This window comes from Sminthopsis crassicaudata, chromosome X, assembly GCF_048593235.1.
Source record: "Sminthopsis crassicaudata isolate SCR6 chromosome X, ASM4859323v1, whole genome shotgun sequence".
In the NCBI taxonomy this organism is placed as follows: domain Eukaryota; kingdom Metazoa; phylum Chordata; class Mammalia; order Dasyuromorphia; family Dasyuridae; genus Sminthopsis; species Sminthopsis crassicaudata.
In genome coordinates, this window is record NC_133623.1 from 55,554,527 (window position 1) to 55,570,557 (window position 16,031).

Here is a 16,031-nt window from a genome sequence, read left to right on the forward strand (position 1 = left end):
AAGAAACGGAGTAGCTTTTTTTCCCCTTTTTTCCAATAGTATTTTATTTTTCCATATACATATAAAATTAATTTTCAGCATTCATTTTTTAAAACTATGTTCTAAATTTGCCTCTTTCCTTACCTCCCCCTCCTCAAGACAGCAAGCATTCTGATATTGGTTAAATATGTGCAATCTTTTAAAACCTATTTCCACATTTGTCATGTTGTGCAAGAAAAATCTGACCAAAAGGGGAAAAGAACAAAAAGAAGAAAACAAACAAAAAGATGAAACTACTATTCTTTGATCCACATTCAGTCTCCATAATTCTCTCTCTGGGTGAGATTAGCACTTTTCATCCCAAGGCTGGCGGCAGTGTCCAGGACCTAGAATTGACAGGGCCTGGCAAATGACTGTTCGGCAGAGAAAAAGAGTGAGAAACAGAGAAAAGTACCTAGATTGAAGCCTGACTGACTAGGAGGATGACTATTGCAGTAGCCTGTTGATTAGTCTTCCTGCCTCAAGGCTTTCCCCATTCTAGTCTATCCTCTATTCAGCTGTCAAAATAATCTTTCTAAAATGTAAATCTGATCATGTCCACCACCCCCCATTCAATAAATTCCAGTAGTTCCTTTCATTGCCAAGATAGAATGTAACACCTCTGTTTGACTTTTAAATAACTTCATAATTTGACCATCTCTTACCTTTTCAGTCTTCTTTTACCTTACTCAGCCTCACACATACTGTGTAATCCAATAAACCTGTCCTCCTTGCTGTTTCTTTAACAAGATATCCCATTTCCAGACTTGGAATCTTTTCACTAATTCTCCCTGAAATCTCTTCCTCCTTTTCCTGCTTCCTAGCTTCCCAGACTTCCTTCAAATCTCAGCCAGAGTTTCATGTTCTGTATAAAACTTTCCTGATCACCCCTCATGCTTAGTGTCTTCTCTCTGGCAGTTATCTCCAACTTCTCCTATATGTTCGTATGACATTGACTGTTGTCTCTTCCCCCAACCATTCCATTCAATTGTGAGCTCTTTGAGAGCAAGGGACTGTGTTTACCTTTCTTTCTATCCTCAACCCTTAGCTTTATAAATGCATATTGAATGACAAGGACACAGGCTGGATCTTTAGGGTATATATTTTTTAAATTTTCAAAAGTATTTTATTTTTCCAAATAAGCAGATAGTTTTCAACATTTATTTTTGTTAGACTTTGTGTTCTAACTTTTTCTTTCTCCCTTCCTTATCTCTCCCCTCCCCCAAAACAGCAAGTAATATGTAAAATATGTGCAGTTCTTTTTACATATAATCCTTAGGATACATTCTTAGTGGGTGGGATATGAATGATGACCCAGCAAAGGTCATTGGGAAGAAGCAGGTAAGCAGAACAACTAAGCCTAAAGACTAACAAAACTAACATCTGGCTTTGTCAATCATGCCATGGCATCTCAAACATGTTTGGATGTAAAGTATGAGAAGATCCGCTTTTAAAGCTTCTACATCACTTCGTTTTAGGGATTTCAATCTACAAGTGGCTCCTGTTCAAGGATATTATGTGAATGTGACCTTTCCATACTGAAACAGAATTGACTTTCTAATTTCTCTATAAGTATGTCACCATAGTAACATTTGCATCCTTGCCATTCTCCTTTTTCTCTTCAGAATATAAATATATGATCACCAGAAACATTCTTAGGTGAATGTATATAACTGGGAACCCTGTGGTATTGGAATGGGGGAGGAGGACTCCTGACATTAAACTCAAATGTATTTTTCATTAGTCTTTTAATAGTGGGAAAACTCATTTCACAAAGAAAGGATCAACTTACCTAATTTGGGAGGTTCATTCCTTGTCTTTTTCATAAGGTGAGCAAAAAGTAAAACTTAGGTGATTTGGATTTCCTAAGGGCTAGATGTATTTTTATCAGTATTCAATCCAACACTGAGGAACTTTTTTTAAAAGAGAAAATATTTGCTGATATGGGAAGAAGTCATCATACGTTATAAACGACAACCAAAGATGAACAGTACAAATTGGTCATCAGAATGACTGTGCTGTGTATTTCTGCTGGTAGCATATATCTGGCTGTTTACTTTTCAGAAAGGGGTATTTCCTTGATTCTTAGAGCTGTATGCCAGTCATATATCCAGCGTAGCCATCCCTAGTTCCAAATATCGTGTTTGGGGCTTAGTGCCAAATGCTGAGATTAATGTGGACGCCAAATGTTTGGGTTCGGTCATGTGAAGAATTCACAATGGCCATTTTCTTTGGCTCAAGGTAGGTTGATTTAGGAGAAGAGGTTACAGACAAAATAAAGAGATACAATAGACATTGGAATAGTAAATATGAAATAGAACTGGGAAAGCATATAGTTAGACAATTAACAATGGAAAAGACAAGTTCCCTAATGGAACTCACAATTAAGTAGGAGAAAGAACCCTTAATTGAAAGGCTAAATCCATAAAGGAGTTGAGCACCCTAAAAGAGTTATCTATAAGAAGGAGAACGATATCATGAGGCACGGAAGGGGGTTAAGGAGAAAGACACCATGAAGCGTAACACCTCCATGGCAGGCTTAACCCAAAGGGGATTCAGCAAAGATGGTGTGGGCCATAGACAGATTTATAGGAGAAATTTAATTTCAAGAATTTGACATAACTTTGATTTCTGACTGAACACAGCAAGGTGGAGCTACCCATGGCCTCCACAGAGGGTGAGACTGTAAGGCTGAATTGATCTCTGTCAGTGCCCTTCCCTGCTTGCCTCAGGGAGTAATTTTGAGCAGTACTTCAGGCTCTCTTTACCAATCCCATCTAGTAACAAAGTATCAAATGGATAATTTTGAATGTATCAAATTTGAAAAGCTTTTGCACAAACAAAACCAATGAAACCAAGATTAGAAGAAAAGTAGGAAAGTGGGGAAAAAAAAACTTTTATAGCAAGTACTTCTGATAAAAGCCTGATTTCTTATTATATAACCAAATCATATTTATAAGAATAAAAGTCATTCCCTGATCTGAAAAAGCAGTTTTCAGACAGGCATCAAAGCTGTCTGTAGTCATATGAAAACATACCTTAAGGATCAACTAGATGGCACAGTGGATAGAGTAAAGGTCCTGAAGTCAGGAGGAGCTGAATACAAATCCAACCTTAGACACTTAGCACTTCATAGCTGGGTGACCTTGGGCGAGTCACTTAACCCCAGTTGCTTAAAAAAAAATGGAGAGAGAAACCATACCCTAAATCATTATGATTAGAGAAAAACAAATTAAAACAACTCTGATAAAACATCTCAAAACATTGATTAATATGAAAAAAAGGAGAAAATGGTAAATGTTGGAAAGAATGTGGGAATCTGGGGCACTAATACACATTGGTTGAGTTGTGAACTGATCCAGCCATTCTGGAGAGCAATTTGCAACTATGCCCAAAGGGCTACACACTTTGACCTAGCACTACCAATACCAGTACCTGCCAAGCTAAACACAGGGATTATATGAACACATATAAGACACTTTTCACACAAATAAAGACAGATATAAATAATTGAGGAAGGAATAGTATATAGTACTCCCAAGACAGCAGTACTATTATAGTTGTATTTCAAGTAAGCAAACCACTTAATCAATTGCCTCCTCATTTCCTGATACTTTTTGGACTAAATCTCAAGACTTTTCTTCTCTCTCTGTCAGATAAGGAAGGGACCTCCAAATCTCTACTCATCTTGGTAGGGAAGAATGGCCCGGGGACCTTAACTAGTTAAGTGATTTGTGGACAATCACACAGCCTGCATATACCTGAAGTAGAACTTAGACCCATGGCTTCATTTTTTCTCAGACTCTCTATACATTACACTGTCTCCTATAAGTGTGTTCATGTTCACATATCTGTGTGTATAGGTACTTATATGTCCATAGATATATTCACACTAATATACCCAGCCACTTGCAAGGTCTACTCTGGATAATATCTATTTGATCCACTTTGTTTTTCTGGTGTGGATGTTTGGACATCTCTCCTTTGCATTGCTGTAGATTTTACCAAAACAGATTTCTTTTTTTTTTTCAAAGGGCCATACATACTCTATTCATTTTATTACTCTGATTCATAGCAGAATTTTTTTTATCTGTTAATCTTTTTTATTAATTTTATAATTATACATTTTTGACAGTATATATGCATGAGTAATTTTTTATAACATTATCTCTTGTATTCATTTTTCCAGATTTTCCCCTCCCTCCCTCTCTACTCCCTCCCCTAAATGACAGGCAATCCCATACATTTTACATATGTTACAGTATAATCTAAATATATGTGTGTAAATCCCATTTTCTTGTTGCACGTTAAGTATTAGATTCCGAAGGTATAAGTAACCTGGGTAGATAGACAGCAGTGCTAACTGTTTACATTCGCTTCCCAGTGTTCCTTCTCTGGGTGTAGCTGTTTCTGTCCATCATTGATCAGCTGGAAGTGATTTGGATCTTCTGTATGTTGAAGATATCCACTTCCATCAGAATATATCTTCATACAGTATTGTTGTTGAAGTGTATAGTGATCTTCTGGTTTTGCTCATTTCACTCAGCATCAGATCATGTAAGTCTCTCCAAGCCTCTCTGTATTCCTCCTGCTGGTCATTTCTTACAGAGCAATAATATTCCATAGCCTTCATATACCATAATTTACCCAACCATTCTCCAATTGATGGGCGTCCATTCATCTTCCAATTTCTAGCCACTATGAAAAGAGCTGCCACAAACATTTTGGCACATAAAGGTCCCTTTCCCCTCTTTAGTATTTCTTTGGGGTATAAGCCCAGTAGTAGCACTGCTGGATCAAAGGGTATGCACAGCCAAAACAGATTTCTACTGTTCTGAAAGGTCATGCAATTAGTATATTGCCACTGGAAAATGGTATTTAGAACATCGTGCAAGTGATAGAGAACTCTTTTTTTGAACTCTCTGCAGGACATCTTCCATTATGTCACTGAACACTTTGGTAGAGCTTGTCTCCCTATTTTACACTTTCCTTGTTGATACTTAACTGATCATTGAGCAGTGTCACATCTCTTGCTATAGCTGTCATAGTATTATGTATGCATAAGAGTATATGCATGAGAGAAGCTTGGATAAAAGCTTTCAAGGCTGCATATTTTCATGTTATGCTGTATTAAGACTTAAAAAAAAAAACCCAGCAGAATTCTAAATCTGTTCTACCTTAGAGTTTGACCATGTAGATGTGCTCATCCTATATCTCAGCTCACTATATCAGAGCTGGAAGGGATCTTGGAAGTCATTTAGTGCCACCCCTTCATTTTACAGAGAGGAAAACTGAGGCTTGGGGAGGAGAATGGACTTGCCCCAAGGTCATACAGGTAATAAACCATGAGAGCAGAACTCAAAACTAGGTGTCTTGACTCTGCAGCCAGTGCTGTTCCATTGCATCATGCTTCTCTGTGTGGTTCCTTGGACTTGGAAGGAGTATATCTGGGTTAAATTTTTAGCCCCAATACTTACCCATCCTCCATGTTGTGATTTGACATGAACTTTGTAAAAACCTAAAATTTGTTTTTTTTAAAAAATATTTTTATTATAGCTTTTTATTTACAAAACATATGCATGGGTATTTTTCAACATTAACCCTTGCAAAAACTTCTGTTACAACTTTCCCCCTCTTTCCTCCCACCCCCTCCCCAAGATGGCAAGTAATCCCATACATGTTCAACATAAATATAATATATGTGTACATAGGTGTACAGTCCTCTTGTTGCATAAGAAAAATCAGATTTAGAAAGGTAAAAATAACCTGGGAAGAAAAATAAAAATGCAAGCAAACAATAACAGACAATAGAAATGCTATGTTGTGGTCCACACTCATTTCCCAGAATTCCTTTGCTGGGTGTAGTTGGTTCTGTTCATCACTGATCATTTGGAACTGAATTGGATCCTCTCATTGTTGAAGAGGGCCACTTCCATCAGAATTGATTCTCATATATTATTGTTATTAAAGTGCATAATGATCTTCTGGTTCTGCTCATTTCACTTAACATCAGTTCCTGTAAGTCTCCCCGAATTCATCCTGCTGGTCATTTCTTACAGAGCAGTAATATTCCATAATATTCATATACCACAATTTATTCAGCCACTCTCCAATTGATGGGCATCCATTCAATTTCCAGGTTCTAGCCACTACAAAAAGGGCTGTCACAAACATTTTTGCACATATGGGTCCCTTTCCCTTCTTTAGCATTTCTTTGGGATACAGGCCCAGTAGCAACACTGCTGGATCAAAGGGTATGCACAGTTTGACAACTTTTTGAGCATAGTTCCAAATTGTTCTCCAGAATGGTTGGATCCATTCACAACTCCACCAACAATGCATCAGTGTCCCAGAAAAAACCTAAAATTTGGATGAGAAAAATGTACAGAGAATATTCAATTTAAAGAGAGTACCATGACATACAGACAGGCATGAACAATCATTTCATCTCTGTGTTTAGCTTTCTGTACAGGAACATGGTCCAGTTAACTCACATGGTACATTTAGGTACCACGTGAAGTATTTGGCTTCATCTTTTTCCATAGCAACCAACAAGATTCTAGAATATGTGGTATTAATAAAGATGATGGACCCCAAAAAGGTATGAATGAATTGGTGTATCTCAGCCCCACTGTAGATGTATTTTACTTGAGGTGCAAATGTGTCAGCCAAATTGTCTTTCCAAAACATATATAGCTTGCTCTTTAAAAAGAGTTCTATGTAAATTAACTGCTCATCCTTCCCTGCTTTTTTACTATTTCAATTTTTGCATTCATTCCAGATTTGGGGTTTGTTTAAGGTGAAGAATAACTTAGAAGAGCCCAAAGCACCTGCCCTAATGAGCCAATTGCAGTCACTCTCCCATATGATAGCTGTATTGGGAGCCAAGGATTAGTCAGTTCTATTGTTCTAGTAAATGTTCAACAACCAAATTTCCAAAAAAACAATGTACACACAATACACTGTGAAGTTCACTTTTCATTATTAACATTTTCTCCATCACTTGAAGTCTCAGCAATCAACAAAACAATAAATCAAGACCTGATTTGTAACATTTGCCAATTTCTGAGGTGTTAATGCGCACACTGAAAATGCAACATTTGGCTCTGGAGAGCTGGTTTATGCTGGCTGATTCCTACTGAGTTCAAACTCGAGTTTGATTGAATTGAATTGAAAAAAAGAAATTGAAAATCAAGTCCGTTTTTCTGATTGACCACTGACAGATGGGCCTGAGTACTTTTCTAGGCACAGAGAGCCTCTGGCAAGGTATTACTTGTTTACTCTTAAGGTCATTTAGGGGGTCTGCAAAGAGTCAAGTAGATTTTTTGACCTTGCTGCAAAGCTTATACAGAAAGTACCACAATTATATGGAATCATTTCATATCTTTTGGGGTTGTCTTGTGGTTTATCAGATGAATGGTGATTTCTTTTTGAAGAAATTTAATGGGGTATTTTTCATGAATCAGAGTCCAGTTCCCTCTCTCCCAGGAAAAACAGTGAGAATATCCCAAAGCTAGCCTTCAGCACAAATCAGGAGATGGCTAGCCACAAATTTACCCTCCATCTACTGACAGAAAAAACTACTTCCCAGTGCCTACCATGGCCTGAAGCTGAAACAGTGGGAAATGGAATATTGCTTGTATGTTGGTAGAAATGAGAAAAATACTTGCTAGTTCTATGACTACTTCTTAACTATGGGCCCATTATAGCAGGGGAGTAGGGGCAAGGAACAGGCACAAAACTGGATTTGAGGTTATCTTCGGGTTCCTGACCGAGATCAGTTTCTCTTCTCTAAGCTATAAGGCAGAAGGTAGCCTCTTGGCTTTCATTTGAAGCCCCAGTGATTTCCTTGTTCTCTATTGGTTTCCTCCATCGATGTCCTCCAAAGTTAGATTTTTGCTTCTGTTCTGTAACTTAATGTCTTGTTGATGATTTATTTGTTCAGTAGCAGAAATGATGACAAATTGTGTGAGGCTGCCTCATTGACTTTTTAACTACTCTAGCTTTGAAGAATTTACAAGTTAATGCAACTGTGAATGTTTTATATTACATTTCATAAGCACAGGACATGTGCTTTCTTGTGAGTTAAGGGCACATTTTTTACAGATAGACAGAACTTAAAAACCTACTCCCATGACAGATTGTGTTGTTCTAAAACTCCAGTAAAGCTCATGTACAGTGGAAGAATTATTTTTTTTTCTTTTCTGTTTATTTTTCTCCTCTGCAGATATGCCAAACAGCCCACACAACCAGTTCACCTTCAGACCCCTCCCGCCACCGCCGCCACCTCCTCATGCGTGCACATGTGCCAGGAAGCCGCCTCCCACGGCGGACTCTCTCCAGAGGAGGTCAATGACTACTCGAAGCCAGCCCAGTCCAGCGGCACCGACTCCCCCGACCAGTACCCAGGATTCTGTGCATCTGCATAACAGCTGGGTCTTGAATAGTAACATCCCACTGGAGACAAGGTACAGAAGCAGTGGGTTCCATCAAGCTTCACTTCCCACTGGAAATAATGCTTTTGAATAGGAAAATAATTTGGGTATTAAAAAAAAAAAAAGGAAAAACAAAAAATAGGAAATAGGAGTGAGAGAGGAAGAAATTAGCTATCCTAGCCATCTTCAAAGTTAGGTGCTATTGCCTCACCTTAAGGAAATCAGAACTTACAGGGAAAATTACAAAAATATTTACATCAGAATTGTTTGATAAGCAAATCCGTGATACATTTTAAATTGGCTTCAATATTCATAAAATGCTTCAACACACCTAAAGAATAAAGCAAAATATACTCATAATTTATCTGAATTCAACTATTCCCTTAGAGATATATTTGAAGTCTTGGTGGTGGAAGGATTGAAGCTACTTTATTCAGGTAGCTTTTTAGGTTTCGTGTTCCAAAGAGCTGACCACTCCATAAAACCCGGTTCTGTGATCAAGGTATGTTACTTCCAAGTATCAACCAGTGACTTGGTGCCATGATGCAAACAACCAGGGTTAAAATCCAAAGCACACTTATCATTTTTTGGTTTAAATTAGCACAGAGCAATAACAATTACATTTGTCTTTTACTACCTTCGAGCAAAGCATTTGTAAACACATTTACCAAGGAAAAATCCAGATGCTCACTGCCTCCTGTGAATAATAACTTACATCAATGAATTGATTTAATATCGGTAAATTCGATACGTAATTGATCTCATATGATCCTTACAAAGTCCTCCGTGAGAAATGGAATAGTAGCATTCCTGGTATTATCCCCATTTTATAGAGGATGGGACTTGCCCAAAGTTACAGTAAGTGCCAGAGGTAGGATTCAAACTCAGGTCTCTTCAGACTTCAGATCTTTCACACATCCCCTCTGTGCTACATTATCTCACTATATCCCCCCCAAAAAAAACAAACCCACAATACATGTGCAGCTATTGGAATTCTGTATGTCCTATGTCAACTCTAATCAACTTTGCTGAGAATTTAGTCACTTTCTCTTTGGAAACCAATTAGGTTCAGTGATGAGCCAACCAGCAGAGAAATATTGGGATCTCTGGGAATGGGAAAAGTTGTTTTTGAAGCAGAAATGATAATTTCCTTGGCTCTGAAAAACTGAAGATTACATTATCTAACTCTTGGCCAATTGGGAAGTTCTAAGAAAAGATTTTCTGATATGGATAAAGGAATGAAAAACATTTATAAAACTCAGAACTGGGGATACATATACAAAAGGCAAAACCATCCTACCCTCATGGAATTTACATTTTAATAGGGAAGCCAAAGCACATAAAGGAGTGGTGACCAACAAAGGACTCTTATTTGGTGCAGGAATTCACTGTATTGGTGATTAGAACAAAAGGACCACCTGATATTCTCTATTCAGAATCAGTGTTACTAAATACTAAATAGTGGTACTAAATATCAGTGTTCCAGTTAGGAGTGAGAGGTAGAAAGTATTGGAGGCAGGATAGAGCTTGTGGTAACTAGGGTAAAGCTAAGTGCCTCAAAAACTTTCAGCCTAAGAACCGGTAAAATTGATAGGGCTAAGCAAACAGAACAGTCACACTCTGTGACAGGCTTGCCAGAGGACTATTATAGTATCCCTCTACTTATTTTTTTTTCTTGAAACTGTAGGGAAAATATAGAGGGAGACTAATTTGCTGCCTCAAAGAGCTTTCATGGACAATAGTAATATTCCTCCCAGCAACTCACCTTTTAGTCATGGGAAGGGAAGGATTGATGACTTGTAGATTTGGGGAGTACTCAGTCTTTACATACATTTTCTGATTTGCCATTTACAACATCCTTGAGTAGTATGCTATTCAGGTTTCTGTTCCCATTTTATAGATGACAAAACTGAGGCTCACAAAGGGGAAGCAGTCTGCCCTCATGGTCACATAGCTAGCAAGTGGTAGAACTGGTATTTGAGGTTCAATCTTCTGATTTCTGTCTATTCCTATTTCATGGTCTCTTTTGGTTACCATACCCTATTCCACTGTTCTAGCAGTTAAATCTGAATCTGGAGAAGAAAAGCAAAGGGCCAAAACAGGGAAGATTTTTCTTATTTGAAATGTACATCTAAGCATATTTGCACAAATTGCAGCCACTGACCTTTTGTATCCAGGCAGGAAATGTATTAATTGGTCTCAATTTCATGAGGTAGACTGGAACATAAGTTTTCTGTGAGCCTGTGCACAGTGCCTTTTTTACATTTTCAGCATCACAGAAGATGAGCTGGGGTTAAAAACCAGGCTGGAACTCAGTAGCAGAGGTTGAGCAGTTAGGATTTTCCAAGTATTCCTTTAAAGCTTCCTGGGCTCCATGGCAGTCAGTTGATAAGGCCTATAAACCTCTTCTCAGACTTCAAAAACTTCTGTTTTGAAGTGCATAATATAAATACATGGGATTACCAAGGAAACTAGTTATGGTAAAATGTGAAAATCAAAATATTAATGGTGAAACATTTATTTACTTACTTACTTATTTATTTATTTATTTATTTGCTTGTTTTATTTATTTATTCATTCGTTTGTTTGTTTATTTATATAACTATCTATTTATTTGTATTTGGGGTTAAGTGACTTGCCCAGAGTCACACAACTAGGAAGTGTTCAGTGTTTGAGACCAGATTTGAACTCAGGTCCTCCTGACTTTAGGGTTGGTGCTCTATCTGCTACTGTGCCACCTAGCTGCCCCAATTTTTTTTATTTTAAAAAATCAGTTTCACAAGCCTCTACTTAAGATCCCCCTGGCTTAAAAAATGACTGTTAAATATAAAAATCAAAGATAAAATTCATAAATTACATAACAAATAATTGTTATTGGCTTCTTATCACATGTTTTCTGTGGTAAGTGGACATCCCTTCCCTAATCTCATATCTTCCTTATTTCCCTGACAGAAAGTGCAGTTTTGAGTTAGCAACTGTCTGATGGCACCTAAGGGAGGAACTTGAGCAGGCCCACCCACAAACAGGCTAGGGCAGTAATCCAGGTGTGAGGGATGATGGTGGCAGTGTCAAGGAGAGAGGGGTATATTCAAGAGGTGTCACAGAGGTGAAATCAACCAGTTTGGCCAATAGATTGGATGGGGTGGGAAGGAGGTGAGAGACAGAGAAGAAGCAATTTTATGGAGGATGGGTTGGAATAGAGAGAGACTTGAGGCAAGGAGATCAGTCAGAAGAGCACTGTAATAGTTCTGGTAAGAGATGTTAAAAGCCTGAATTAGGGTGTTGGTTGTTGGTATGAGTGGAAAGAAGGGAACAGCCCTTGTCACTTGGACTGTTGCAGTCCCCTACTAATTAGCTGCCCTGCCTTTAGAATCTCCTAAATCTAGTTGCTACACAGTGCAGATCTGATTCTGTTGCTCACTACACCTGTATTAATCACTTAACATGTAGCCAACCCTGTGTAAGGTTCAGGGGATGCAAAGAAAAAGCAGAAACAGTCCCTATTGACAGGAAACTCACCTTCAGATGTGGAGAGTGCATGTAAGAAACTAGTTGCACCCTAGTATTCTTGAGGGAATAGATATAGGGTGATTTCCAAAGGCAAATGGAGGAAGCGGGTGAGGTTTCCTTCAGGAGGCCAGAATTGAGTTGGATATTGAAAAACAAAACAAAACAAAACAAAACAGGGAAAGCCAAGAAGGAGGAATGAGGCAGTAGGGCATTTTAGGCATGGAGGGACAGCCACAACCTTGTGGAATAAACTCCACTGGCTCCCTGTTAGCCATCAGATAGAACAGAATCTCATGTTCTGCATTAAAAAAGCCTTCCTGTCATGTTCCCTCCTTGCTTTCCAGTTTTCTGCTACAACACTCCCCTTCATGTAAACTCTGGTCAGGCCATGTTGCCCTGCTTGCAGCTCTGTACAAGCAACACTGCAGCTCCTAAATCTTTACCATAATCCCAGCTGGCTCCAGAATGCTCTCTCCTCCCTTTAGCCTCTTGTAATCCACAGTTTCCTTCAGGACCTCGCTCAAGTGCTCACTTTGACAGGATGCAATTTCCCAGCTTCTCCAGCTGCCAGAGCTTTCTCCTGTAGGGTGCTCTTACACCTTCTATTCCATATGTATTAATTTATGTACATGTTTTCTTCCTCCATAAGAATGTGAACTCCTTGAGGGTACTGACAATTTCTGTTTTCTCTTGGTATTCCCGGCCTTTGGCACAATGCCTGGCACTTGCTACTCCTTGCTTACTGAATGATTAAGCTGATTTCTGAATGTCTTTCCTAAGTCCCAGAAATGAACACAAATCGCCACCTGCGTTATGGCTATGGTACCGTACAGTAAAATGGTCACCTTCCTAATACTGGATACTCAGCCTCTTTTAGTGCACCATAAGGTTGCATTCATTTTCTTAGGTACCAGATCATACCATTAGCTTATATGGAACTTGGAGTCTGCCTCAAACCCCCAGATCCTTTCCAGATGAGCAACTATCTAGCCTGCTTCCCCATCTTTAACTTGCAAAGGCGAAGTTTTGAACTCAAGTCTGAGAGCCTTTATGTTTAGGTTCATTAAATGTGATCCTGTTAGGTACAAACCAGTACTGAACAAATAGGAGAGAAAGACTAAGATTAAGTAACCTCTGTTTCTAGAGCCACCAGATGGCTCCTGAAGAAGTTATGCTCACTGTGATTCTCAAAGCCTGCCATATGATTAAACAGTATCCCTTTTCTCGTTTTTTTTTTCTTTTTCTGCTTTTTTTTCTTTTCTCAATTTTTTCTTCCTCTTCTTTTTTCATCTTTTTCTGCTCCCATTTTCTCTTCTTCCTGTATCTTACCTAGCCCTGCTAGTAGAACCTCTGACCATGGCTTAGTCTTTCTTATTAATGGCACTGAGAGTTTCAGCTAAACATATTCATAGATCGCAGATCTCCACAAAGATACTTGCCCCCCCCAACATCCATCAAACCTCTTGTTATTTTGGAAATTAATACCAACATATTCTTTTACTAACTCTCAGAGTGAGAATGCTGGACTAGCTGTACCTCAGACCTGATCCATGTAATACAAAAGTCTGAGAAACTTTTTATCAAGGAATTCAGATTGAAAAGGGGCAGCTTGGGGCAGCTAGGTGGCGCAGTGGATAGAGCACCAGCCCTGAAGGCAAGAGGACCTGAGTTCAAATTTGGCCTCAGACACTTAACACTTCCTAGATGGGTGACCTTGGGCAAGTCACTTAACCCCAATTGCCTCAAAAAAAAAAAAAAAAAAAAGAAAGAAAGAAAAAGAAAAAAGAAAGAGGGCAGCTCTCAAAGCACCTTGAAACTGTTAGATGTGAACAGTAGTTTAGATTCCCAGCTCAATAGGAAAACTCCATTAGCCCCTTACTCTATTGTGCTCTTACAATTAAATAGAAACATTCTCTTTCTTTAAAATGAGATGTCTCTGCTAATGTAGATTACAATTCCATAAAAACAAATGATACAGAAAAGTATACCATAGTCAACTGGTTCATAAAATAAATGAGCAAAATACATGTCTATAGCAAATGAGAAAGAATAAAGAGGTAATCACTGTCCTTCCTAAATGTTTAAAAAAAAAGTGTATTCTCTTAAATCAGAAGGAGCTCTGTAGGTGAATAGAATTAGGAAAGGACTTTTGCTAACTGCAAAGGGAAATGAAAACTAAATTTATTTACAAAATGAGGAAACATATAACCTAGTCATCGAAAACAGATATTCTAGGATAATTGCAAATGAGCAATCGCAAATTCCTTCCTGCTCAAATCTCTTTAAATGGTGTCTATGGGTGGGAGGGAAGAAAGTGCTGAATATCTGTTTATCTCTTCACGAAGAGAGTTTTGTAAAAATGAGAAATTGAAATTTCACACATTAGTATATTTCTAAGCCTTTTAGTGCCTTAAAAGAATGATAAGTCCTATTGTTAAATTTCAAATCAGGAATTACTACCAAGCAGAATGTGAATAGAAATAACCATATTGGAAAACTCCCCACTTAGATCAAATACTCCTCTGTTTCATCTTTTTTTTATATGTGAAATAAGCTTACTTATTAGAGTAAATAATTCTATAGACCCACTTAAATCTTTTAAAATAGGAATAGTTGATTTAACAGAAAATATTTGGAATTTTTCTTTGACTATAATCCATTTTTAGTACAAATTTCAAAATTGGTTTTAGAGTACAAAGTTAGACCCTAGTGCATTGAAGTATGCAACTAGAAGGGGAGAAATAGATGGAAAATTGAACAAATATAAATATTTATTTTGCTGTTTCATTTTCTGTGATTTCTCTCTCAGCTGTCTGTCCGTCTCTAACATCACAGGGGCCACAGAAGTGGCTTCAAATAAAGCAAATAAAGAAGGGAGGAACACCCACCCAAGTGTCCCTTGAGACTGTATGTGCCAGCGGGAATCAGGGTTTGAGGGCTCATTTCTCAAGATAGCAAAAAGATGAAAGGATACCGAGGACTTAGAAAAAATAAGACATTATTACTGGAAAAGGTGACAGAGATGATAGCAATAGCCACCAAGCCATCTGCCTGGCCAATTCTCTCATCTTTACAAAATCTTACTGAGAATAAATGCCTACATTTAAAACAGCCTTGATGATAGTTTGAGAAGGGAGCAGGCAGGTTTTCACTAAGGAGGGTATTCCCTAGCAGATCTTCCCTTTGAAGAATAGCTATTATGTACAATATTACATGACCCATAGAAATGTTCCCTCCGTATACATATGTTGGAGAGATGCTTTGGATCTCTGCAAAATTAAAAAGGAATAAGAAAAAAAGGCTCGATTATCTTTCAAAAATCATGCAAGCTTCTCTCTACAATTAAATCACTTTTTATGTTAGTATTCTTCCATCTATGTTAGATAATTGTAAGTCATGGAATACCATAGTTTACAAAGAATGACATTTGTAGGTCAAACAAAGAGGCTCATGTTGGACATCAGGAAACAGGCTTATGAATGTATTAGCATTGAAAAATTGGGCAGGAAAACTGGCATATATATATATATATATATATATATATATATATATATATATATATATATATATATATATATACAGACGTAGATGACTAAAAAAGGGGAAAGGAAGTGGGTTTCTTATGGAGGAACAGCTAGACTCTCTCTCTCTTCATATATATAAGTAACTCTCTCTTCATATATATAAGGACTTTTACTTATCCTGACTCTGGCTGATCTTGAGGCCTCCAGGGAGCTAGCTTAGTTTACAGAAGTGGATTTCTCATGGAGGAACAGCTAGAGACACACACACTCTCTCTCTCCCTCCCTCCTTCTCTCTCCCTCCCTCCTTCTCTCTCTCTCTCTCTCTCTCTCTCTCTCTCTCTCTCTCTCTCTCTCTCTCTGTCTCTAGATAGATAGATAGATATAAAGATGGATAAAGATATATGGATTGGTGTATATGTATATATATATATGTACACACAAAAACATATATATATATATATATATATATATATATATATATATATATATATACACAAGAGATACTGCTGTTTCAGTTCCAGACCACCATGATGAAGTGAATGTC

General features: G+C 37.9%; 1 protein-coding gene across 10 annotated transcripts in view; it reads left to right on the forward strand.

Moving 5' to 3' along the window:
• The window catches only part of TENM1 (teneurin transmembrane protein 1), a 3,105,198-nt gene that overhangs the window by 2,790,179 nt on the left and 298,988 nt on the right, over window positions 1–16,031 (forward strand). For all 10 annotated transcript variants that reach the window (XM_074277949.1, XM_074277947.1, XM_074277946.1 and 7 more), the window contains one exon: window positions 8,246–8,486. In XM_074277949.1, the coding sequence (XP_074134050.1) occupies window positions 8,246–8,486 (241 nt within the window). The remainder of the gene's footprint in view (window positions 1–8,245; window positions 8,487–16,031) is intronic.